This window comes from Tyto alba, unplaced genomic scaffold (assembly GCF_018691265.1).
Source record: "Tyto alba isolate M040663 unplaced genomic scaffold, T.alba_DEE_v4.0 Super-Scaffold_22, whole genome shotgun sequence".
NCBI lineage: Eukaryota > Metazoa > Chordata > Aves > Strigiformes > Tytonidae > Tyto > Tyto alba.
This window is the reverse complement of record NW_024881296.1, coordinates 19,282,281-19,308,558: the sequence shown is the minus strand read 5'-3', so window position 1 is coordinate 19,308,558 and position 26,278 is coordinate 19,282,281. Positions and strand designations below refer to the sequence as shown.

The following is a 26,278-nucleotide window of genomic DNA, read 5'->3' as shown; positions in this document are numbered from 1 at the left end:
GTTTTATTTTTGTAGATGGTAGTTCCTGAATGTCATTCTGCCTCAGCTTCTCCAGTCAGCATCAACCTGTATCAGAACTAGTATACTGCACCACAGTTTGAGTCATGGCCATTCTACATTCACACAGAGCTTCAGGAGAACACAAGACACAGGGAAGGCCTTAAACATAGCAGCAATATCTCTTCAGGCAGAAATTTTGATGTTCTTGAAACTAATCTGCATTGGATTACACAGTCACTGACAGGATCCAGATGAAATTTACACATTAAGGTAGAGTCCCAAAGCTTCAGAGTTTAGTTTTCATTCTGTTGAATCTGAAAACTAAAAACAAGAAAAAGCACAATAGCTTAAAAAAAAAAAAAAATAATAAAAAAAAAAAAATCTATCTCCACTGTCAGTTTCTCCAGTACAGTAGGTATTTAAGGAACTAGCATTTGAATGTACACCAATCTTCTATGCCATACTAGATAGTCTCAGGCATTGGCCTTTTTTTGGTCCATTAGTGACAAACTTCACCTTATATTTCATAGGCTCAGTAAACAGTTGAAACAAATTGAAGATGAAATTGCATCTTATTTGACTGGTCATAAAGATTTATCATGTTTTGATCTAGTCAAGAAGCATCAAATAAACAGGCTATGCACACATTCCACTGGCTAGTTACTGGATTTGTGCAGCTATTATTAAAGTTTAGAAAAAGACAGTACACTGGAGATTAAACAGCTGATTAAAAGTGAGTTTACAGTCTAATGAAGTGGTTCAACTGGCTGAATAGGAATACTATGGTAGTTCCATGTTAGCTAGAAAGGTTAACAACTCAAACAAGCCAGTAAGGAACACGGATGGGGTGCAACTTCCTTTCTGAAGTGTTACAGGCTTTCAAAAAAAATTATAGTAGCAATCAAGCTTTAAGTGTCCAGTGAATCTGCACAAGCCTAACGGACACATTCTTTACAGTGGTGCATGGTAGGAAGATAAGAGACCATGGACATCAGTTGGAGTTAGTTTATCTAGTCTGAACCTTTCTACCAGGGGACAGTCAGGCATTGAAACAACTTTTATTGAAGGTTTAAGACCAGACAACGTGAAAGGCTAAGCACGCTGGTATGACTTTGCTTGGAGAAGGATGTTGGCTTAGAAGACTTCCTAATAACCCTTTCATCTGAATTATTTTATGATCCTAAGATATTTAAACCCAGTTTTAGCTTATGCCAAGCCTTAGTGCGGTAATTTAAAATAATTCTTTAACATAGCAGCTACTATAAAAAAAAGCTATTTTCAAATGTCAATGGAAGTATTTGTGTATAGGGTGGGACACATTATGGGAAGTTGTTTTCTCAAAAACATACACCAACAACATATAAGATGCCCAAATACATTTATTTGTCTCTTAAAAGGTACATTACTCTTTAGGAAAAAGACAGCCTAGGAAATCTCAATACATATTAAAGTATATCCAATCTGGCACATACTTCATGCTGATGTTTAAGTAAATATCAGCACCATCAAACCATGCAAGATAAGACTTCTTAAGTCAGTAGCAATGATGTACCAGGACAGAAGAAACACTTAAAATAAAGAGGAGCTTCAAAGCCTTTCAGCCAAGCAGAGCCAGAGTTCCAGAATGTATTCAAGAACCATGAAATCTCTAATCCTTTTTATATTAATTTGTTGCCAAAAATACGCTAGTTATAACAAGGAAACAAACATCTTGGTATACCAAGCTACAAACTGGTAAGCCAATTCACCAGCTCCAAGTAGTCAGAAGAGTGCAGCACTGTTCTAAAATTGAATATAGAGCTTGGGGAGGGGCAGGGGGTGGCAGGTGTTTGATAGGCTAGCAAGAGCCAGTTAAGCTATTTCCTTCAAGACCTATCTCCTTCCTCATGGTATTCAGAACCATCAAGACAGAAGGAAAAAGAAGCAAGTTCATTATCACAGGACAGCAATATATTTATTTTTTGCACTCTTGGTGAAGTTTTCAGTGTTAGTGCCTGAAAGTTACTGGATGTTTATTTCTGGATGTGCACATGGGTGAGGTTACCATAACTATGTGCCAGCAGTACAACTGTATTCATTAATGTGTTTCATATGTAAAGTATTAGCTGAAAATATTTTGCCATAAGTGGCTAGAGATGCATTTTCATTAGTACCTCTGTAACCATGCCTTTTCCCCTGTTAAGAACAAAATGGGTAAATGATTATACTTAACTCAGAGGTAAAAGCCATCTGCGTCACTCAGCCCTAGTGAACACATGTCATTGGCCCCCTCAAGATTTCTGGGATGTCTCAATCCAGGAGCACTAGCAATGAGACAGATCCTTATAGTGGGGGATAATAAATAGGGACAAGTATGTAGGTGAGAAGGCTAAAGTGGGACATTACTGGTGACAAAGGAAAGTTAAAGGTGCAAGTGGCTGTTCAGCAAAAACCATGACAAGTGAGTCCTACTTGGAGTGTAGCATATGTCCTAGAAGCAGACTGAATGTTGTCTTTGCTCCTTTTTAGGAGTGTAAACACTACCTTATGTTCTCAAGTAAGACACTAATCAGACTTAGGTGTAGCCACTCAAGCAAGTGGAGTGATAACTCACAAGATACTCAGTTTCATGCTAAACAAGAATATGTAAACACCCACAAGAATCACCTATTCAGATAATACCAGACACCCCATATGGATTGTCACAATGCAGCACCATAGCAGCAGTTTGATTTAAGGAACAGTCTTACTGCTCTTCCCATCACATTTACTGAACAGTGGTAGCATTAGCAGCACTGTGATTTACTCTCTGCTTTCAATGGGTCTAGGTCCAGTTTTGGTTTTCCCACATCATTTTCTTCATTAGGAAAGGTTTTGTAGTTGGCAAGGATGTTTTCCACCAAGAATCGAGCAGCTTCATCTATGTTGATGTTGTCCTAAAAACATCGAAAGCAAATAAGTCAGTGATTTTGAAATAGTCACACACACCTCTTTGAAGCAGGCCAAATACATAAACTCTTCTACCATCTCAGCACAACACAAACAGCTTAGATATATCAGGTCATTGCTCATACACTTGCTTTTTGAAAAAAGTTACCAGAAAGTTTTGAGACAAAGTTATTAATCCATATTACACATAGGATACCTTGACTCTAATCTTTCAGGCAGTTGGGGGATGCCACCTGCATTTGGAATACTCTTAAATGCCAAAGTGCATTTCTGCATCAGGAAAGATAATAGGTAATTACACTGTTCATAGTAGTGTTCTACCTTTTGGGGCCCTTTTCTGCTTCTGCTGCAGATTGGAAGCACTTAATATATAAAAGGACCTTCTCCAGCCCCTCAGAACTCCAGCTAAATCGTGATGCCTCATCCAGCCACTCTACATTTTCTTGTGCAGGCTTGGAAAAGTACCTTCACATACCCTCTAAAAAAGATATGTAAGCAGGATATCCTGATGAAATACATATCTAGGTTAATGTGAGGCCAAGATGGCCAGTGCCAAGGGGACTTTGGCCACAGCTATGACCTGTTTGGGCCACCCGCTAGCTCACCATAGGGCTGCTATATTTGGAATTAGTCATCCGTGGTTTCAAAGGAAATACCACACCAGTACACTCCATGTCCATAAGATCTGAACTCTACACTCTACCTATCATTATTACACTTTACAAGCTTGTGATTGTCAGCCAAACTACTTCTGGAAATTTGCAGATAGGCACTTCGCTGCCCAAAGTGGAGAAGGATTCTCCTCATTTTAGTGTGAGGGTGTTCGTAAGATTTCTATGAGTATATATACTCTCTACAGTTCTTTCGCCTTTAACATTCTACCTAATCCACATGGAGTGGGACCTGTATTATTACTGATGACTAGACTGAAGATTCAAGTATCAGTTTCAGCAGAAATGCAAAAGCAGATTATCAGGATATTTAAGTGGGCAGGACTTAAAACCACAAACTGATTTGCTGTGTTTAGAAAGCAATAAAGCTGTCCTGAATTTCTGCTAAGCTATTTTAACTACACTTGAGAGTCCTAAACAAGTAAATAACTGAAATAGGACTAATACTGACTAGACTTCTATGCGCCAAGAACCTCGTTTTACATTGTTGTGTCTTAAATCCCACCTAAAATGCAAGCTGTCACTACACTTCCACATTAGGTTTTGTTCCAGTATTACTTGCATTTATTTTTAACCCATGTTGAAATTAATACCTACCAGTGTTATGGGCAGGTAAAGCTTCAGGGAAGACATAGCCCAAAGCAGAACCTTAGTATTTTTTGAGTATGGAGTCTTAAAATGTGAAGTTTAAGTAACAGATGGGTGGGTTTGGGAATTATTTGTTAAATGCAAACAAATTATTAACTAATTTAAATAATTCCTGTCACTGTGTACCCTTCTTCCTTATTTTAAAGTGATCAGGAAGATGCTTATTACTTTATTTCTTCTATTCCTCTTACAGACTTCTTTGAGTTGTCTATGTATCATTTTGTGCCAGTTCAGCAGCAGCAGTTGAAGGAAGTAAGCAATCTAAGGGAAAAGAGGGACCTTGAGGTTTAGCTTACCATATAAAGGAGTTATTAGCCGGACCAGTAATTTGGTCTGTCAGCCACACTGTCTTCATCCGGAAGAACCTTTCATTTCAAGGATCAATTTAGTATTAAGGAACTGTTTGATTTCACTGCCAACTAAGCTACTGCAAGCTTATCCATACATTGACCGAGTCTGTAGACTGAGTGCAATATATGAAGTCACTTAAAAGTATCTGTCTATCTTAGCTTAAGTTACTATACAGAACAATTTGTTTTTCTCCAGTTAAATCTTGATGCTGCCTGATAAAATAGAAAAGTGCTTTAGTGACATTATCATCTGGGTAGGTAGTAACAAGTAAGCAAATAGCTTGTTCACTTCTAGAGTCTTACCACTTCCTATGTGCAACAGTGAAGACAGAAGATTCAATTTAAAAACCTGCACCTAAAGATCTTGTATCTTTTAGAGTTAAATCAGCATTTAGTAGTATTAACATCTAAAGAATGGCTCTGATCCTGATGCATGCAAGATGAAAAAAAAAAAACTTAAACTCAGTTAATGAATGTTTCCAGCTCGTTTTAAGGTTCTCTGAATTTAAGATGCAGTTCTAATTTAAACCAACTATTCTGCAAGTCTTCCTCCGGAGTGAGCTAGCCTGCACATTACTTCCAACTTCTATTGAACATTGGAGACTTCACTGTCACTTCCTATACTTGATAATTTTATTCCTCACATGACTATTAATTCATTCTTATGCCAATACTTAGAGGAGTTAAAACAAGTTTCTTCTTTATGCTCACCTTGGCAGATGTTTCAAACCATCCCACAAAGCCACCCTCTTTGCAGAACTGGTCCATTTGAGAGGGATTCTGGCTGCCATCTTTCTTCTGGTCACACTTGTTTGCAAGAAGAACAGCAGGGATGGGGCTGCCATTGGGAAGTAGTACTTTACTGTCCAAGTCATGTTTCCATTTTGAAACAGCCTCAAAAGTGGAGCCTCTTGTGACATCGAAGACCACAAAAGCACCAACTGCCTCTTTGTAATACACTCTGGTCATATTTCCAAAGCGTTCTTGGCCTGATAGAAAGAACAGTGACAGAGAATATTTATATTTAAGTACAAACTGTAGGAAATGTAATTGGACTTCTGTACCAAGTTAGTACATACAAGTTTGGCATGCAGGTCTAATCACTTAGTTCATACAACATTGCCTCTTCTATCCTATGTAAGCTCATTGTAACAGCCATTATATATATTATACACAACAACTGAGATGCTAAAAGTAGTTTGCAATGCCAACTACCACTGGGAATTTTTTTCTTTTAAACTTATTTGTTGAGTAGTGTTCTTTGAGAAGTAATGCCTAAAAATGCTACTAGTACAACTATACACAAATCTTTCTTTCATCAAAAAAGCTTCTGCAAGATTTAGATATAAATTTAACTGCTTCAGCTAGAGATTTAAGCAAACAATCTTTTTCCGAAGTGTGAGCAACAAGGGTTTCTACAAGCTCCAAGGCTAAGAGCCTTCAAAGAATCTGTCCTGGTTTCAGCTGGGATAGAGGTAGTTTTCTTCCTCATAACTGGTATAGTGCTGTGCTTTGGATTTAGAATGAGAATAATGTTGATAACACACTGATGTTTCAATTGTTGCTGAGCAGTGCTTACACTAAGGCAAGGACTTTTTGGCTTCTCACCCCACCCCACTAGTGAGTAGGCTGTGGGGCACAAGCTGGGAGGAGACACAGCCAGGACAGCTGACCCCAACTGGCCAAAGGGATACCCCATACCATACAACATCACACTCCGTATATAAACTGGGGGGAAAGCTGGCTGGGGGCCACTGCTCTGGAACTGGCTGGGCAGCGGTCAGCAGGTGGTGAGCAATTACATTGTGCATCACTTGTTCTGTATATTCTAATACTTTTATCATTAGTAATTTTTTCCCTTCCTTTTCTGTCCTATTAAGCTATCTTTATCTCAACTCACAAGTTTTTTTTCCCCATTGTCTCCCCCATCCTACTGCAGGGGCATGAGCAAGTGGCTGTATGCTATTTATCTGCCTGCCAGGTTAAACCACAACAGCATCTTCCGGAGAAGTTGCCTACATTATAGTATCCTTAGGATCAAGCTCAAAAGGAGCTAATTTAACACTTCCAGCTAAACCTGTTATCTTTGACTTTATCTTTTAAGTCTAACACCTTCTCTGGAATAATTTCCAACTACAGGAATACTACAGAAATCTCATTATTTGAACAAGATTATCAAAACAGCAAAACTACAAGTATTCACAACAAAAATCCAGAAGAAAACAAATGGTCAGCAAGTATAGTAAACTAAAAGCCTTTTCTTAAGCACAACTACTGTGGTCAGTATACTTGAAATGTAGAATTAGAGTGCCAGTTCAACTATTCTTCTCTTTGGAAGGTCAGACCATCATGCTGTATTTGTACTTGAGTGTGCATACCAGTGTCATGTTGCTTGGGAAGTTCAGGCTACTAAAATAGCCTTCTGCTTTGTTTGGAAGTCTTAATTGGGAAAAGCAGGTCCTGCACTTTATAATTTATTCTTACAGTGTATGGTTACTTCAGCATTTAGCATTTAATGAATATGCAGTTTTAGAATAGATAAAGTAAGAATTTTAATTGGAAACATAGTTGTCCTCTGTTTATAAACATTCAAGTCCACCTTTGATTAGCAAGTACAAATATTTACAAGGAGAACTGGGTAATATCTTATCAGAAAGAGCCAGAAATTCATTAGGTGAAGGAACTTGACAGGGGATCCTGCTCAACGGCATGCTTTTCTAGCTCAATTGCCTCATTTTAACATCAGTACTTCAGCATACTGATTAGCTCATTCCCTATAGACATTTTCAGGAAAGGTTGACTAAGCAGCTGTTAGAGTTGCCTGAAAGCAGCGGTAGCTACAGTGGAGTTCCAGAGAACTATAAAGCTGACTATTTCTGGATGTTCAGCTTTAAAGTATGATGGTCTGTAAAACAGCATCACTAGCCAGCATCTTCTGAGAAGTGGAAGTTACACATGAATGTCTTCACTACCAGCTCATTATCCCCTGTGTGCAAAGTAGAAGCATGCAAGAGGTTGAATATGCAACTCCATATGCAAAGCTCAAGTTTTGAAGAAGCATTTATGCCCTGGACTTCAAGGCCAACAAGCCAGGCACCAAGCCTGCATCTTGGTGACTATGTCACTGGAAGAGACACATTGCTGATATAAATCTCAAACAGTATACACAGAACTTGTACACAGTAACTCACATTGTCTCCCTATGACTTCCCAGGCTGAATTCTTATGCCTAAAAGGTGGTTTTGGTATAGCCTTACTACAAATTGTTGTACCATGTGGCCACTGTTTTCATGAATCAAATGCCATCAGGAAAACATCTGGCCAGAAGGCTTATACTGCTTGTACAGATCAATTGTCACACCTAAAGAAGATTTACACTTAGATTGTAGGGATTTTTTTACTTTTTTTTTTTTTTTAAATGGAGCTACAGAGGGTCAAATTTAGTTGTTAAGCCAGTCACTGCATAGGATATCACACAAGCTATGAGAAGCTCCTTCTCAGATTCCCCATTTCTTTAGCTGTCAGTCTCACCATCAATTCCTGTTACACAGCAATGCCTCCAATTGTGCTAAAGCACTGAGCCTTGTGTCCAATTCAAGCAGTATATCCCTTCACACCATAGGATAGGCCCAAAAACAGTGCAATCTCAAAATCTACAGTGCTCTGTACTAATCTCAATCTTCTACAGAAAGATTTATTCAGTTTGGCACTGAAATGGTCTAGAAGTGAATACCACTTGCTGTTATTTACATGAGACTACACATGAATCTGAAGCAGTGAGGAGAACAGTCACATTAGTCTTTTCTATTCAGTTGCTGAAGATCTGTAGGGATTTCAGACTTTAAATTAAGGTGATAAGTTTTTCCAAAAACTTGATGGATATTCACATAAAATTAAGTCAGACTGATTAGTTGCAGAAAGGGTTGCTAGACTGTTACCAGCAAGGAATAGAGACAACATAATCACTACATATGAAAACTAATTTATTTGGGATTTACAGAAAAGGTTATTGGGCAGTTAACATTTCTCAGATAACTGTGCATGCTCTAGGTAAACATGGCTGTGATCAGTTACCACAGTGAAGGACATTACCATTGACTGAATCCCTTCCTGCCCATTGCCCTCCCATCCAAAAAAAAGCTTTAAAGAATAGTTAGCGAGAAGGCCATACTAGCCTCCTATAGCAATAACCCTTGCTGAAACCTGCACAACACAGTTAAGGTGTTTAAAAGAGATTGAATCACATATAGCTTCCAAAGAAAAGAAACAAAGTTACAAAATATATATCATAACCAACTTGAAGAGTCCTAACCACTACCAAATGTTTTTTCTTAAAGAAATAACAGGGGGCCTAACCTTGGCCAGAAAGTCTGATCATTAGATAAGTTTGACAATTCTATTTCCAAGAGAATTCCTATCATCTTACCATAGTCAGTCTTCCCCACCCACCCGGACCCATGCCTTCACATACAGTGAGCTGGAGACCTGCACTGACTGGTAATCAACCAACAGTGCCCAGCAGCTGGTTCCTTGACATTGGTGACTTCTCATGCCCCAGTATCCCCCAGCCTACGTGAAGCTTTAAGGACATGCAGCCTCTCACCAGATATGCTATACCAGAAAGGCAACAAGTCTTGTAGTGGAACAACAGACTAGCTGAATCCCCTCATGGGTCCTGACTAGGGGAGAGGGCACTGCAAGTGGGATCATGCTAGCCAGCAGATTTAGGAGCTCTGGAATAATGCTGAAGTCAAGGTTAGCTTTGTATGTAGCTTCTCATCATGTAAGAAGATAGCAATACTGGTGGGAATGTAAGCCTGCACTGAGCTGTACTTCACTTTGTACTCTATAGCAGTCACTTTGGAAGTATGGGCTTCAGCTGTCTGGAACAATCATTTAAGTATTATTTCTAGCTGGCTTTACTGACAGAAGTTGAAATTTTTGCTCCTATGAGCTTTAGATTTGGAAAAACATTAATACACATTCTTTAATTTAAATTTGGGTGAAAGTAGACAGCTGATGTGCACATCAGCATAAAAGCTTCTATCTTTACTTCTTAGATTTAAGCTTTTCATTAGGAATATTTGATATCCCTTACCCCTAAACACACACACAAGCTCAACACCACTGTAGTATTAGAGATTAATGCCTTTTAATAGGTCAAATACACTCCAGTGTAAGTGCTGCCCTTCTCTAAAGCAACCCAAACTGCAGAACCGTTTATTATGCAGAGCTGCTTTCACCTCTAGAATTCACATCCACTAACAATAAACCTGACCTGCATACTAGCTTATGACTGCTCTTCAATCCTGTCTAGAGGCCTAACAAGGATGGACATCTTATTTTTATTCTATAGAAAGAAGACAGAATCAGTAACACATGGTCTTCCTCAGAGGCTAGAGTTTTGTTGTGGTAAAAGGTGTCATGAGACAGGAAGACAATTCAGTATAAAATAAGTAGACTTTCTTTACAATCCTGTTATTACTGACAATGCACATGTTGAGCATTTTTTTAGGGGATGCAGAGCATTCTAGACAGCCTTCTGAAAATTTAACAGGACATTCATGCAAAGCTTTTGCAAGTGCTTTTCTGCCTGCAAAAAAACCTCACAGAAAAAAACAAACTGTGGAATTCACTGCTTCTCCAAAGTCTGGAGTCTAAACATCATTCTCTATATTATTAAAACTGAACTACTCCATTTTTGCCATACTCAGTTCAGCCAGGGATTTGTCATTCCTTTTCCTAAGTCCAGCAGAACTTTTGCTGCAGTCATTCACCATGTGCAAGAATAGTGTTAAGCAGTACAAAAAGTGGATCATCCCTGAGGGGAAAAAGGCTAGAAGCGATGAGATGAAACTAGACCTAAAAATCTCCAGTGTGTATAACCATGGAAGGAAGGGGACATGAAGATAACTACTTACTACAGCAGTATGGAAAGGACATCATAGGATTAATCATTCTGGTAGGTCTAGTGCCTTGACATAAAACTCATGGTACCACAAAAGTATACTTTCTCTGTGTTTTAGGGGTTCGCATATAGACAAGGAGCTAAGCTACAGGGCAGTCATGGTGATGAGAGGTTTTGTTTGGGGGGTATGGAAGTAGCCACATGCAATGCAAAGTTCTGCATTCTCCAACCACAAAGTTTTTACATCTAAATGACTCAGCACATATTGTCACCATATTTTCCAGTAATTGCAACAACATTAAGTGAAATACTTGCATAATGTCATGCATCAGGAACTAATACCGTTCCCTACAGCAGTATCACATGAATTAAGTTTAGTTTAAAACTGTATCAGAGCTTGGGAGCTATGCTTGTTTCCCAGTTTACAATGTAACAGGGGTAAAGTGTAAGCTAAAAACTACATGAGAAGAGTTATAGCCAGGTCTGACATTAGAAGCTTTATCTCTGTCCTTTATTTAACTGCACAAGATAAATTATCATAGTAAGCTTCAGATAGTGCCAACCTTGCCTTGAAGTACATTTTAAAGAGGTTCTACAGCAATCATTACCAGTGTAAGTAATAAGCAAGGGTGTCACACAGTGTGACTTATTGCAGCAGTTCTTGCTTTTACTTAGCAGGAGATACTCTACACTCCCACCATTATTTCTGCTCTTAACTCCTATGGGATGAGAACTGGGGCTGGAAAAAGCAAATTAAATATATAAATGACTGCTGGATATATGTGATACTGAGTTTGTCAGGGTTCCCTCTTCGATTACATACCATACCTAGAAGTCTTAATATGTAGTTTGTATCAACTGACAAGAACATAAAGAATGTAAAATGGCCTATCTAGAAGAAGCTTCCCCAGCTATACTTTTTTGCTATGAGGGCAAATTGTGTTTTACCTCTGTCAATACCAATAACATAGCACAAGTTCCCCTACTTTGTAAAAATCTAAGCTGAAGCCACACAACTCAAACCAGAGTTGCATTTAAACCCTTAACATCTCATCAGGAGTGCTGATGGACAACTAGACAAAGTTCTTCACAATCCCTCTTTCGGATGAGACTAATGGTTTTGTCATCCTCCAAAAATTGAATCATTAATGAGGAAGTGAAAGATGACCAAGGGTTATAAAAGCCTGACAACTGGAAGAATAACGGAACAAATAGTTTCCTTCATTGAAGTAACGTTCATTCAAGTCATCTTTGACAGGCTAATCAGCTTAATGGGTGGCCAAAACTCAAAACTTGATTTTAACAAGTTTGGCAGTTCCACATCAAGTAATCTTAAACTATAGATGTATAGTCTAGATTGCAATCACCCCAAAGTCAATGCAGCTGAAGAGTTTTAGTCTGAAGTTTCTTGTTCCTAACTGGAAAACCATTGCAATGAAGTTTTGCAGTTTTTTCCTAGACCCAATAATACAGTGTTAAGAGTCTGATAAACAGCAAAAAGTCTTCAGTTTATGAATAAAGCCAGACAGTTTTTTCCAACATTGTCCTTCAGAATACTCAAATTTAGAGTTCACTTAGTTTAAAAGGCAGTTTAAGTTCAACAGAAAGAAGGAATACATCACACAGGAAAAGTTTAATCTATAAAACCAGGCCAAAAAAAATATCTATCCAGCAATACTGCAATAGTGAAGAAAATGATCAAGAGACCTAGTGAATCTGAGTGAGTTAAAAATATATAGAAGTAGCATCCTGATAGTGTTTCAGTTATTCGTTTATCAACAGGTACTAGAGACTGCAGTGAATTCCGGCATCACAGGGTGTTTATTAATCTATAGAGAATGGTTGTAATAAATCAGTTTTAGTCTGGGAGTATTTGAATGTTCTTTCTCCACTGTGAGAAGGGTTCTTAGCTGAACTATTTATCATGACCACTAATAGTCAATTAGTCATGCCAAAATTCAAGAAGGGTCATTAGTGACAGTCAGGCTGATTTAACTGCCAACGCCATAGCTCTTAGAACCTTGCTATCAACTACTCTGACCTTATTGGCCAGACAGTGTGCAAGCAGAGTGCCAATATTAAGGTTTCAGTGCCAAACTCCATAGGTTAATTGTTTCAGAAAGTTTCCAGAACCATGGCACATTTGTGCTTTTATTCAACTTAGACAGGAAAAAACACAATTCAACAGTAAGTGAAAATCCTTTTTTCCAGTCTTCCTTCTGCCAAGGGAAAGCCTAACCTAATGAGCACTCTCCTCCCTGCTCTAGCTGTGGTGCTTTGCAAAGGATTTTTCTGCAACTCCCTGAATTTCTAGGGTCAGGCTTTCACATACTAACATCAAGGATCATCTGAGTGGCAGGTCCTTATTTGCAATTCCAACTCTCAGTGAAGTTCACATCATTTAGTGTGGTAGATTTAAGCTAAAGCGTCACCAAAACCAGCTGGGCATGCAGCCCAATCCTCTCACTGAGTTAGAACCACTGTTTTCAAAACTCACGTAAGTCATTTAGGAGCCACAGACAAGAAGAGAGTACACTTCAGATGCCTGTTGGTCCTACAGCTGGATGTTTGGCACAACACAGCAAACATCCAGAATTGCCCTGAGGATGTATCTCCCAGTTCTCCAGACATCTAATGTACATTTTAGCACTACCAGGGTCAGGTGTGAACTGACTGAGGCTCCTTTTCAGCCAGATATATCAATGTTACTGGCAAGCTACCACTGCTGACAGCATTCCCCCCTCTCCCCAAACCAGCACAGCTTGTCCCAGAACTGTCTTGCCCAATTAAATCGAATCTGTTATTCAGCAAGAAGTAGGTTAACCAAATCACTATCAATATTACAGGGCACTCTCAAATGTGTCCACCTGCTTTTTCACAGGGGTTGCAGCTGTAGATTGAGAGCAGACAGACTCTCAAATTGTTTGTACTAGATGGCTCTACACTCCTCACTCTTTCAGCTATCAGTGCTAAGTTACCACATGCTTAAACCACAGAGGTTTTGAACTATACTAGTGGCTGTAGAAGACATTAGAAACCTGTAAGAGGTTTAAAAAGGCACATCTAGACTGACTTTTACTTTCTACCATTGTGGAAGTAATATTTGGTATTTGTGGTTCTGATGACAAACACCAAGAGGTTAAAAAGCAAGAACTACAGGACTATATCTTACTGTACCAGGCAGTGCTAGAAACAGTCTCACTGTCTGCAGCTCCTAGTTTCTAACAGATAAAAGCAGCCTCATGATTTTAAGTGAATTGCTAGTGTCCTTTGTTACTAAGAGTGCTGTGGGAAAATTGACTGACCACTGGACGGACCTCTTCCCAACAGTAACTGCCTCAAACCTTTCAGAACTGTCTTCAGGGGAAAAGGTAATCAGCCCGTTAATCCCTGTTCAACTGACTCCCACTTTACCATAAGAGATAACCTTTGGTTCTCTGGTTATGTCTACATTAGAAAGTTGCAAGGTGCAGTTGAGGCAGTTCTGTTGAATGAGACTGTCAGAGAACTGACATCCACAGTGTGCTATTTATACAGTATGTGTGAGAGACTATGTAGTCACTGAAAAGTCACTGAAGAATATCAGTTCAGGTGCAGAAGTATTTTGATTGTTAGGATCATAAAGTGTTTTCACATGTTCTTAGAAGTCACTATTTCATTCTGAACTGATAGGAAGTAGTTTGCTCTAAAGTTTCATTGCACAACAAAGCCAGTTTGTAACCTAATAATTTGTTAGCTATCTGAATTTTCAAAATTAGTGACTAGTCTTTCCATTCACTGTTTGCTATCATTATACTTTATTCTAAAGCAGGACAGTCCTGTTCACTACCAGCAAAACAGCAAGAGCACTGAGATGCAAGCACTCAAAAGTTAGACACCCAATTTCCATCAGGAATGCTGACCACATCTACCATCCTAATAGATGGAAAAAGCATACCATTCTTTCACAAAGATAGAAAGGCTTCCTCAAACAATTCCACTGCTCTCAGGGAATTTTACAGCAAGACTCATACACTTCATCACTGCCTGTAGCCTTGGGCTAATCTAGCATTTTAAGATTGTCCAAACTGACTTTAACTGCTTACCATGTTGTCTTTAAGAAGTTTAGAGGCAATACCCTGCACTTATGGTTCAACAGGCTTCGTCCAGCATCAAATGGATGTAAATTATTGTACATAGAAGTATGACAGTCATGTTTCTGTATGAAAGTTTAACCTGTTTTGCTTGTATCTTTGCTAAACAGCAAATTAACAAGAGGGGAAGTCCCTAACTAAGCACTGGATTTTCATGCCCAGAGAAGTAGAAGTCATTTAGCTTGCTGTAACTCTAGCTAGCTGTCAAATGCAGCATGTATGGAAAAACCTCTCCTTGCCTTAGTATTCAGAAAAAGTCAACATAGTCCAATTAGTGTTAGCAACAGCATGACTTGGTATTTCCTACCTTGCTTTAACTAGACTTACCCAAACAAGTAATTTGCCACAGTTAAACTGTTTCACTCCTGACACCCTCTAACCCACCTCCTTTGATGAGCTGCCATGCAGCTAGAGCTGTACTGTGTACTTAACAGTGATGCTGCATAGCATTACAGCATTTCACAGCACACAGGAGAACAAATCTAAAGTCAGTTTGTCTCAAGAACAACTTTATCACGAGACTGAAAAAATGTTAATCTCTAAAATGGTCAATGTGTCATGGCACATTGTGTGTGATTGGAATTTTATGTCAAACAGCTGCTACTTTGCTCTACCCAGCATTCTAGCCTGGGAACATTTAAAGAACAAGTTCCCATAAACTGTTTGCAGTGACACTCAGAGGCTGACTTTTTAATCTATTATTTGAAAAGCTGCTAAAATCCATACAATAAGGAATACTGGTTTTCATTTGCTGCTAATCTAGAAGCCACTGCTACTCAAAGTTTGCTATGCTTTCCCTAGACAAAATCAAGATACTTATTTCTAAACAAGCTCTATAAACCCCTGAAATCCCATCTTTTTTTTTTTTTTCAAAGCATAATCTTACTGTCCCATCTACCTCTCTTCTGTCTCCATAACCAGATGGAGATCTAATATCCAGAAAATCTAATGTACTACCACAAGTAGCTTGAGAAGCATGTTTTGCTGTGAAGTCACTGCTTACTGCTGGTCATAACTAACATTTGAAAGTTCACAAGAGTTATTCTTATGCTTTTATAGGAAAATATAAATAGAAATTCCCTTACTGCAAATCATTTCCTTCTGACATGGCATATCACACTTCAGAACCTCTGAAGTGAGTATTTGGAAGGAACTGTTTACAACAGGCTGCAAAAGCATGGCAATGGTTACCAGTGAAGTTCAAGGAAGTTATTTCCAACAGCTGTGAGACTGAATCCCAGTAGCCTTGCTCACCACTGAAGGGAAGAATCTTACTTTATACAGCATGCCTTTTGTGGAACCAGTCAGCTAAGATTGTTCTCTTTCCTGCCTTTCATAAGACAGGTAATCAGTTGAGAGCAACCCCTTTACAGCACTTGCCAACTCAAATTGTACTTGTGTACACACACTTCAGTGACACCCTGTCCTAGTGTGAATATAAAGAAAATCAAACTGGTAAGAGGCAAAGTGGTGATGTAAATAAGGTAAAGACACCAAGACTCTGAAGCTGCAACAGTAATGCAAGGAGAGTTGATAAAGGTCTATTTACATTCATGTAAACTCCATATATTAAGAGTTTATATTTAATATGTCTACACCAGTTTGTCTCTGAAGGGTAATGCACTTGACTTGTCAAACCAATTTAATTTGACTACTTGAGTCAGTATTACAGTATTACATGAAGGGCAAGAATTTAGCCAATACTTCCTCAAAAAAGCTATGCTTAATGCAAGTTGATGATTTCTGCAAAGACTCATACTTAGTTTTATAATCTGACCCAAAAATTAGTTATATTGTGTACGATATACTATTTTTCCTCCTGTCTGCTCTACTGAACATAAAAACTTAGGTATTGTTTCCCTTTAAGGTAGCTTCCTCCCTGCCCATTTGATGAATACCCACCCATCCATTCTTTATTCTCTGTATCAGAGTGCTAGGGAAGCATTTTTATTGTGATCTTGTAGAAAGCATAAAGCTTCTGAGCAACTGCTATATATGATATGAACCTCACCAATTTGAAAATAAGGCTGAAGCTCCACCTATTCCATAGTGATTAGAAGCTCTAGCACTAAGTGCATTTCCATAGTTGACAGAAATTAAGAGTATCTGCAAGATCAGTACAGCAAACTTTAAGCTTCTACTAGATCAGGTGGTCTAAGATCACATATTTAACCCCAGTTCTTGTAGGAAACCTAGAAGAGCCGATGGAGAAATTCTAAGTTTATTTCCAAGACACTCAAAGAGCATGTGTCTTAATTCCACCATTTAACTGAAAATTAACTGAACAGTCCTATCTTACATAACCAAAATTACCATACTGAAATACCTTACAACACTAACTTCAAACCAGTAACATTTTCCATATGCTTATGGAATTCTATCAGCACACAGGCTTTAAGAAGCTTAGTTCAAGATAACATATACAGTACTTCAAGTTGCTATACAATATAGTCCTAAGCACAAGAACCTTCAGATATGAATTCTGTACCCCACTGAAATAAGACAAGGAAATTACTTCATCAGCAAGACTAATAACCATACCTTGCTTGATAGCATTTAATGAAAAATTACTTAAGCAGAAGAACTCCAAAAAAGAAAGCATGTTGACATCCCTAGCCTATATTCAGGCACGTCTGAAGGCTGGAGACACCAAAAGGAGACAAGTTTGACACATTCATCATTTATTTGGATACTTAGCTGTAGAGCTCCAAGCACTGTAAGTCATTCTCAACTGAAAACTCATAACTTTAATTCAGCTGTTTCAGAAGTCACAAAAAAGGACACCCACAGAGGACTTCCCACAGAGGGATGGTTTCTAGAAGGAAACACAGTACACCTTCAGTTCTGTTTCTTGCCTCTACTGCTTCTAAGACAGCATTCAAAACCTTTCAATACCAGCAGGCCTTCTACTTCCCCCTCCTCTAACTTTATCAGCTCATCTTGCATGTTTCCAGCCAGCATTATCCCTAAGTAATTTTTCTCACATTAAATTTATACTTAACGGTGTGAGCAGGAAGCACTCACAAATCAGTCACAGGTCTTTCAAATCTTTTTGATCTGTCTGGAGACATCACATAAAAGATTCCCCAACCATGACTGGGAGTTTTCTGACCTGTCTCAGCTTTTACCTAAATGATAGTGCTTCCATCTCCACAAAGACAGCTGCTGCTGGAACCTTCATCACCACATAGACTAGGAAATAACCTCAAGTAACTTACCAGTTTCTGAAAAAAGCTCCGAGCTCCAAGTTCTTCATCCATTTCTAATGCACTTATTTATGTGCACATTTTTCACTCATTAGGTATCTTTATAACAATTAGGAAAAAAAAAAAAAACAAAACACATTTGGGTGCAGGTTATGCCTGTATTGTCTTGCCTCTACCCTATGCTCACTTGTACTAGGCACACAGTTAAGCAGGTTTTTTCATGATTTCTTTGCAGGAGTTGCCATTTTAGTCTCTATGTTGAGCTTCAAAATGTGTTGTGGCAAAAGGCAACAACAAGGTGTCTTTGTTACAAGAACACCTTGACTATGTTTACAAACAGCTCTCCTCACTTAAAACAGACTCCTCTGAAAAGGAATTGAAGTACATGCCTCCATGGCATAGAGCTATATATGTATAGGAAGTGGAGGAAGTTTTCTGGTTGGCCCTACAGACTTTCAGGGATGCATTGACATAACTTAGTGCTTATTTCAGACCTTATTTAAAAAAATAATAAAATCAGTCCATAACGCAAGAAACAAGTTAATGACCTGGTACATAGAAGCAACTTGCCAGTCTTCTGACATGTCAGTAGCACTAATACTGACTGAGGAAAAACTGGAATATACAGCTGCTTGAATCTGTAAGGTTTTTCACATGGAAGTACACTATCTCACATACCAGAACAGCCTAAATGCCTTTGAAACTCAGCCACCAAAACACACAACAGTACACATTTATGTTCCACAGAAGGTACATAGCTACCAAGCATTCCACCTTTCCAGAGGAGATAAGTCTTATTCCATTACCACAGAAAATGTTATCAGGTGAAACATCACTCCTGCTTATCTGAGCAAGAAGGCATGCATTATGCCTTCACTGTCTTGCTTTGCAAGTGCTCATTTCAGTTTGTTTTTTTCCCTTACTGTTAAACAAGTTTTACAATATTCTCCTCCTTCTCCCACATCCATGGTTGCCTGCACTCACTTTGATTTCTCATTGCTTCCTATGGATGAGAGCAAGTTCACTTCCTAAACTCAAAAGATTAACATCAACTCACATATCTAATACTTGTTTGTCTTCATAGAAGAGATGGTTTATTCCAGTTCTTCCTCAATTTAGTATTTGAGCAAAATACTTAATCTGATTTCTCTATCCTCCTGGGGACTGGTATATACTTTAAAAAGTTAGACTTCAGATCTTTTCAAGAAGACAGAAGAATTTAGTAACAAATCTGCACGCTACAAGTCTTATCATTCAACTTCTGAAAGTTTGTTTAGAGCACATTTAGACTACCAAAGTACAATTATTCCTCTTCTGTTTGGCCATTTTCATAGCCGGGCTCTTCCAGTTAAAACATTACTTCAGTTTTAATAAACACTTTTACAAAGAAATTCTAATAAAGTCCTGGGAGAACGGTGCTATTACACCAAAAGTAATACAGAACTGCTCAGTCAAATCTTCAAAACCAAATTTGTCTATCAGTTGTCATTAGTGACATTCTTCAGGTGAAGCCAAGCTCAGGTGGTCATCTATGGCTTTTACCCACACTGGCCCGCCAAGCAAGTTGCATATTTGTACAGGCTGACGTGAGTGATAGTCAATGTGATCATAAAGTAGCAGCTAACAGTACTCAGTTGCTGGTCTTATTCGATCAGATCAAAAGGTTTGACAATACAGAAAATCCTTAAAGTGTTCTTTCAATGATATTTGAGTTTCATCAATATGCTATATTCATCTTCTACACTACATTGTGGTCAGTGCAGAATACTCACTAAAAGAGCATATTTGTCAGGTAGGAATCTCTAGCATATTGAAATAGACTTTAGAAGCACTTCCATACCATTAAGTTTCCTTTGTTTTTTATCTCTTTACCACAGTGACTCGTTCCTATCGCCTATTTATTTTGCCGATTATTTATGTCCTTTGATCAAGGGGGTTGACCTGCTCCTAACACTTTCAGAATTTATCCAGGAAGAGGTATTTCTTGTCAAGATAAAAAAAAAAAAAAAAACAAAAAACAAAAACAAAAACAAGAGTAATACCTAAGGGCAGCAAAGGTTTAGAAGTTTTGCTCCTGTATGAACATGTATGTAATCTGTTCAGCTTTTCAGAATACTTCATGCCACAACCACGATAATTTGACATTGACTGATCAGTCTTGCTCCCAAGCTTTTGCATCTCCATTATTCAAGAAGCTAAAACCCATGCCTAAATGCTAAAATGCCTGAGTATTTCTGGAATACACAAGTCTAGGCACAACAGTACCCTTCTTTCCCCTTTGATTCTGATGCAGGAGTTTGCATTACTTTGTACCTTACAAGAAGGTTACTTTCACTGAAAAAAAAGCATAGTAGTATAACATTGTCATGCAATGTTCTATAGAATTATCTAATCACTAAAAAAAACTCAGCTAGCACAAGAAATTGAACTCGCTCAGGCACCTGCTGCATTGCAATACACAACATTGATCATTTTGGCTACATCACACCAGAAGCCAGCACAGTATCTGCATCTTTAGCTGATGACTGAACTATTATTAGTTCTTAACCGATTTAGGTACAGAACCTTAGATTGCAGCACCCAGCACTTTGAGGAAGGCTTTTTATGATGAACAGTTAAGTACAAGCTTTGATCCAGTGAAAAATAACATGCTTCACAATGCTTAAGGGTTAGACTTTAATTCAGAAGCCTTTTAAATGCACCCAAATAAATTCAGAATACCAGCTGGAAAGTCACATGTAACATCACTTTACCATAAGATTTAGAACTCATCAAGAGATCTAAAGCTGTTTGTCTGCATACACCACCAGACAAAATTACCTATGTGAGCTGTTGAAAGCCAGAAGACAGTTGGGCTGATGAGTTAAAAAGGAATGACTATCACATGCTCAGATACTTTGTTACACATTTCAATAAAGCTCTTTAGGGAATATGAGCTATGACTATATAGAAGCCATCTTCAATCTGGTTCTCTAACTAATAATCTCTATATAAACCTGTTAAAATCCTCAAGCATTTAGAAATATTCACGAATATAGATGTAGGAAGCTGCAGAACACATTCCCAGGTGAAGGACTTCAGTCATCTTAAGACCACAAAACAGCCCTTATGGATACTAAAATCCCCTTTACTTTAATGATTAATGCTTAATTGAGATGTGAAGTTCTCTAGGAGTCTGAACTGCTACTCCCACACTGGCTAAACACAGCCCAATCGAAAAAAAAAAAAAAAATCACTAAGATTCAGATTACTTCTCTTCTTGGCCTTTTTTTTTCATTTGGGAAAGGACCCCCAGCCCCTTGGAAACAGAATAGCTTAACTATCAGATTAGACATAAGAACTTGGATTGCAAATTGCAAAACAGTTGTATTTTCCTTTTTTATTTTTGCTAGGCAAAGATTAGTTAGGAGTTTCACATGAAAGTACACCACCTTATAAAATAGGAAAAATATTTCAATGACAGGAAAAAAAATTTGATTCTTCAATCTATCAGCAATATTAGCACAAGACTCCAGGGATCAGTAGCTCTTAACTCAGTCTTCACCTAGCAGTGTCCTAGATACACTAAGGGTAATAATCAAGACTGAAAGATACCGTCTTCTAGATCTTGAAATTAACACATGGGTGCATTGATAGAACTTCCCATAACATAAATAGGTTCTGTCCAAATGTTACAAGTTGCAGCTAAGTTTCAGCCTAGCATCTTGAAACAGGTTGCTTTGGCAAAGCACACAGCCTATCCCAGTCTCAGAAACCAAGAGCTGAGGAGAAGTTAAATGCAAGCAAGGCAGCCTGCTGAACCCAAGGATCCTGTTACTTTCCCCTCTTCAGTCTTTGGAACCCCAGACTTGCTAAAATATATCCAGAGCATTGTAGCAGCTTGTACCAATACTGCTAACTGATTTACAGAAAGTTAAAACTGATCCATAAAAGGCACACATCCAAAGAGAAAGCTTGCCAACATTTTACTTGCTCTCCAAAGCATCAATTAGAAAATATTTTAGTTTGCCCTAAAGGCCAGCAGCAGAAAGATCTAGGATGTGTTTCAGCATATGGTAGTAAAAAGCAGGCTTTTTAGTTTGAGGAATCATATCTGAAGTGTTTTAAGATCATCTTTAGAGCAGAAAGGCCAGAAGCTGACGTACAGCTGGTCTGTCACAGGGTTACAGCAGCCACATGTTACACTTCCTCTTTCCTGAGCTTCCATTTGATAAAGCATAGAGTTCATGGAAACAGTAACTACCAGTTGTTACCCTAGTATCTTCCAGGAGCTTAAATTTAAATGCCAGCATTTGAAATAATTCTATTTTTTCATATCCAAGGAGATATTCTGAATGTGGTAGAGAGGGATGAAGAGAGCTGCACATTAAAACCTGGGCTGCACACAAAACTAGAAATGCAATATCAGCTTCAGCTGATTAAGGAGCCAAAGGGCCAGACTTACAAGACCACAGCAAAACAGAGCTTGTTCTGTAGCATTTAACACCACAGCATAAGCAAAGTTAACTCTGACAGGTATACAGTTGGAATCTTTGGAACAGAGATGTCAGAGAACAGTTTTGAATTATCTATACGAAAGGAATGACGTGTAGTTTAGACAAGTGATCAGGATTTTTCTGCTTCTGTGTGTTCAGAGTACCTTTTTGATACACAAACACATGATTTGTGTGCAAAACTAGGCATAACACAAGTCCCGTTCCCTCGCTCCACATTGCATGGACACAAGTTACTTTTGAATTAAGTAGGTGACCCCAAACAAGCAAAGTTTGAGCACGCTTCCTTTGAGGACTATTTTAGCTATGTGAGTTACCTTTAACTTGTAAGGTGTGCTTACTAAACATAACCTACTTGGAAAAGATATTTATTTCCTCTAGAAGCGTTATGGAGCCATAACTACGAATGAATTTAAGCAGCAGTCATAACCAAGGCCACAAGCACCGGAGCAAGCGGGCCAGGAGGAGCAGTAAGATCAGGAACCCCTGGAAAGCGCCGGAGACACCAAACTGAGCAAAGCAGCTCTTTGAGGTTTGCTATAAAACCCTGGGCTGAGCCAACAGCCCCACAACATCAGCTAACAGGCACACACACAGCCTATAAAACGTCAAAAACTTCACTTCCACATGGAGACCTCCCTCTACTTATGCCTCAAACGCAGACAAGAGGAGTTGCGGGAAACAGGGAGAAAAACATGAAGCCAGACTTGACAGCCGAAAACCACTTTCCTCCGCAGAGGCCGGGTCCCAAGACCCCAGATAACCTGGTTCACAGGCCTCTGCCCACCTCGGGGGTCATCCTGATGAGAGACGCCCGCTCCCGGCCCTTACCTGCTATATCCCAGAGCTGCAGCCGCACCAGGGTCTTGCTGTCCCAGTTGATGACTTTGAGAGCGAAATCCACCCCGATGGTGGCCCGGTAATGCTGGGAGAAGAGCTGGTGCACGTACCGCTTGATAATGCTGGTTTTCCCCACGCCCAGCTCCCCGATCACTAGCACTTTGAAGAGATGCTCCCGGCACTCCGGCACGCCGGAGCCCGCTCCTTCCCCGCCGGCCATCCTCGGGCCTCCCGCGGAGAGGAGCGGAGCGCTGCGCGGCCCCGGCGGGACGCCGCGGGGAGGCCGGGATGCCGGCGCCGCCGCTCCCCCCCCCCGCCTCTAAACTTTCCCAGCCGGTAACTTTTCCTCCAACTTTCCCCAGACGGACTCCCCGCTGCGCCGGCCCACGCCGAGCGGGGGAAAGGCGAGACGGAGCGGGCCGGAGGGAGGGGAGAAATCCCACAACCACCTGACTGCAGTCACAGGACGCGGAAACTCCGCGGCCTTATAAAAGCCCGGGGGAGGGCGGTGGGGAGGGGCGGGGGGAGGGAGCCGGTCCCTCCCCGCCGTTGCGGGGTACCGGGGGGTGGCGGCGGCGGGATGGGGTCCCTGGGTACCCCCGCAGCTTCCTCGGCTCCTCGCCCGGCCGGGGTGGGCTGTTCGTGGGGCAGCCGGCGGGGGGACGGGGGCTCCGGCCGTAGCGGGAGCTGAGTGTTAAAAGGAGGCTCAGGCCGGGGAAGTTCCAGCTCCCTGCCGGTATCATCCTCCGCCCCCTTCTGCTGGTAGCGGCCTCAAAGTTTTCTCTCGGTAAAAGTCTCGGGAGCGCCCCTTCCCCGAAAACGCTCCGGTTTTCTCCCCTCTGTCCGGCAAAGCGTGTTATAGGCAAAAAGGTTCGTGGGACAGAGGGCTTTATCAGGGTGTCTGCTGATAGGAGCACTCCGGAGACCCCCGCTGGCACCCACGGCCACCTCTCCGTTACTGGGCTGGTTTGCCCACCTGGAGCCAGCTTGGGGCCCTCTGAGCAGGGGGGGTTTGCACCCAGGGCTGCCCCCCTGCACCTGCACACCCTGCAATGAGGCCTGGAACTGCACAGCAAGGAAGGAAGGGTGGTGCTGAGCTCGCCCCGTGCAAACAGGCCAAGGGCGGAGGCAGCAGCAGTGACGTAGCGTAGGCCGTCATGCGCAAAAGGCTCAGGTAACAGAGGATGAAATCACCTCCTCATCTGCAGGATTCCCATCAAACACCTACAACTACATTTGCTTCACTTCAGTTCCTAAATTAACCCAGCAAAATATTTTTCATCACTCTGTGATTGTTTTGAAAAATGCATCAGAGGAAGCAGTAACAACATGTTGTTAGAACCTAACATAAAATAAGTTTCCTGTCCCTAGGACCTTGTAGTACCATGTGTGCAGATTGTAAGCACTGAGGTAAAAACATCTTTGTTAACGTTAGCCCTCCAAATGAAACACCCAAACCCAGACACCAGTCCTTGCAATGAGAGGACGGAGTTGTGCAACGGAGGGGTATGGTCTTGGTGCTCTAACGTTTAGCACCCATGTAAATTCTTTAACAGAGCTATTTTCTGCTGGAGAGTAATGAGGTCCTGTCAGAAAGGGAAATGTTATGTGACTGTCTAGACAGCCAGCGTGGGCACGAGTTAGGAGCCCAAGTGAAGAGCTGATGAGGAGTGAAGGGATGCCTCCAACAGGAAACAAAGTAGCAGTTTGAACATATGGTAACTGATCTGGCAAACAATCATCAGTTGCTTCTTATTTTATAATAGTTTACTGTATATACTAATTCCCTTGCTATGCTTTTAATTAGTGGCTTGAGTAAAACAATCCAGACTTTCTCTGTTGACTTAAGGCATGCTTACTTCCATGTCACACAAAGTTGATGCATGCAGTGTAGATGGGAGTGGGTGAAGAAAATAGCTCTTTGGCAAAATGAGGCAAAAATGTTAGACTTCTTGGAGAAAAATCCTATTTACCAACTTTGGGTTAAATTTATTAATTTAAGCTGTCATGCTATATTAACTTCAATACAGTTGTTCTAATTAGAATTTACTTTCCATCAGAAGTAATAACAACATCAGAATAAAAACTAAGGGAAGACTGTTATTCAAAAATTAGGTGGTTTGGTTTTGTTTTGTTTTGTTTTGTTTTTTTAGTGGAGGGTGACACAGAGTAGCACAGGTTCCCTGGGAAGAGATGAAATAAACAAGAAATGTTGCCACTAGCTGGGAAGTTGAAGATGAACATGAGACAACTTATTTCAGGTACACGTACTTTAACCACTGTGGGTTCTGGTAAACCTCTGTAGCTGTATGTAGATTGATAGTCTACTTGCATGCACAGCTGTGGTCCCTTCAGATTGGGGATTTAGCTGGCATGCACTGAAGATCTCTCCCTACATAGGTGCCCAAATTTCTCTCCTTCCACTTGGGATGGAAGTGAATCGACACATGCTCACATAAAGATATGGCTGGGGTCTAATATGGATGCAGAAGCCTTATTCCTCAGGCTTAGATGTAGTCTTTGTGTCTTCATTCCTTACCTATCAGCTGGTGAATATTGCACTTTCCTACCTTACAGGAGTGTTATGTTCATTGATCACCAGCCATATTCATTCTGTCATTACATGGCAGAGGGTGGAATACTTGCTTGTGCTAATTATAGGCTTCTCATTACATTAGATAAATTGTTTTTTCCTTGCATAGCTGCGGTGGAAATTTTAGGCTTTTCCTATGGTTTGTTAGGCCTCCCTACTACCCTCTTTGTCTTACATGCCATGGAAATTCATTACTCCCCTTACTTTCTTCATTCCTTATCCTCATTTTGTAGGGGAAGATAGATCATATCATACAGCTAAGTGAGCAACTATACTATTGTTAGTAAACTGAGTACAACTACTTCAGTATACTTGAAATTTGGTAGCAACAGTACAAAAGAAGCCTGTAGGCTAATTTTTTCCTCCCATACTGATTTTGAGCAATTAGAACTACCAAGGAAAGCAAAAAAGTCTGTAAAAGTCATGATCTATTTACAGAAGAGTCACTATGAGAAACAAGGGCAAAATGTGACTGATAATTTTCCACAATTAATAGTTTGTTCATTTC

At 40.0% G+C, this 26,278-nt stretch overlaps 1 protein-coding gene across 1 annotated transcript; it reads right to left on the bottom strand.

Annotated features, from left to right (window-relative positions):
• Window positions 1-1,361: 1,361 nt before the first annotated feature.
• Window positions 1,362-23,793, bottom strand: RAB32 (RAB32, member RAS oncogene family). The gene is made up of 3 exons (XM_033011707.2): window positions 23,169-23,793; window positions 5,309-5,586; window positions 1,362-2,915 (listed from the first exon to the last, which is right to left on the bottom strand). Exons 1-3 carry the CDS (start codon window positions 23,395-23,397, stop codon window positions 2,766-2,768), a joined length of 657 nt encoding a protein of 218 aa, XP_032867598.1. The 5' UTR covers window positions 23,398-23,793; the 3' UTR covers window positions 1,362-2,765.
• Window positions 23,794-26,278: the final 2,485 nt, after the last annotated feature.

What these genes read in the sequence shown, in the direction of transcription:
- RAB32 (XM_033011707.2), bottom strand. Translation starts at nt 23,397, where the DNA reads ATGGCCGGCGGGGAAGGAGCGGGCTCCGGCGTGCCGGAGTGCCGGGAG. An exon ending in GCAGCTCTGGGATATAGCAG is followed by an intron (nt 5,587 to 23,168) that starts GTAAGGGCCGGG and finishes TCTTTCTATCAG; the next exon opens with GCCAAGAACGCTTTGGAAAT. An exon ending in GGTTTGAAACATCTGCCAAG is followed by an intron (nt 2,916 to 5,308) that starts GTGAGCATAAAG and finishes CGATGTTTTTAG; the next exon opens with GACAACATCAACATAGATGA.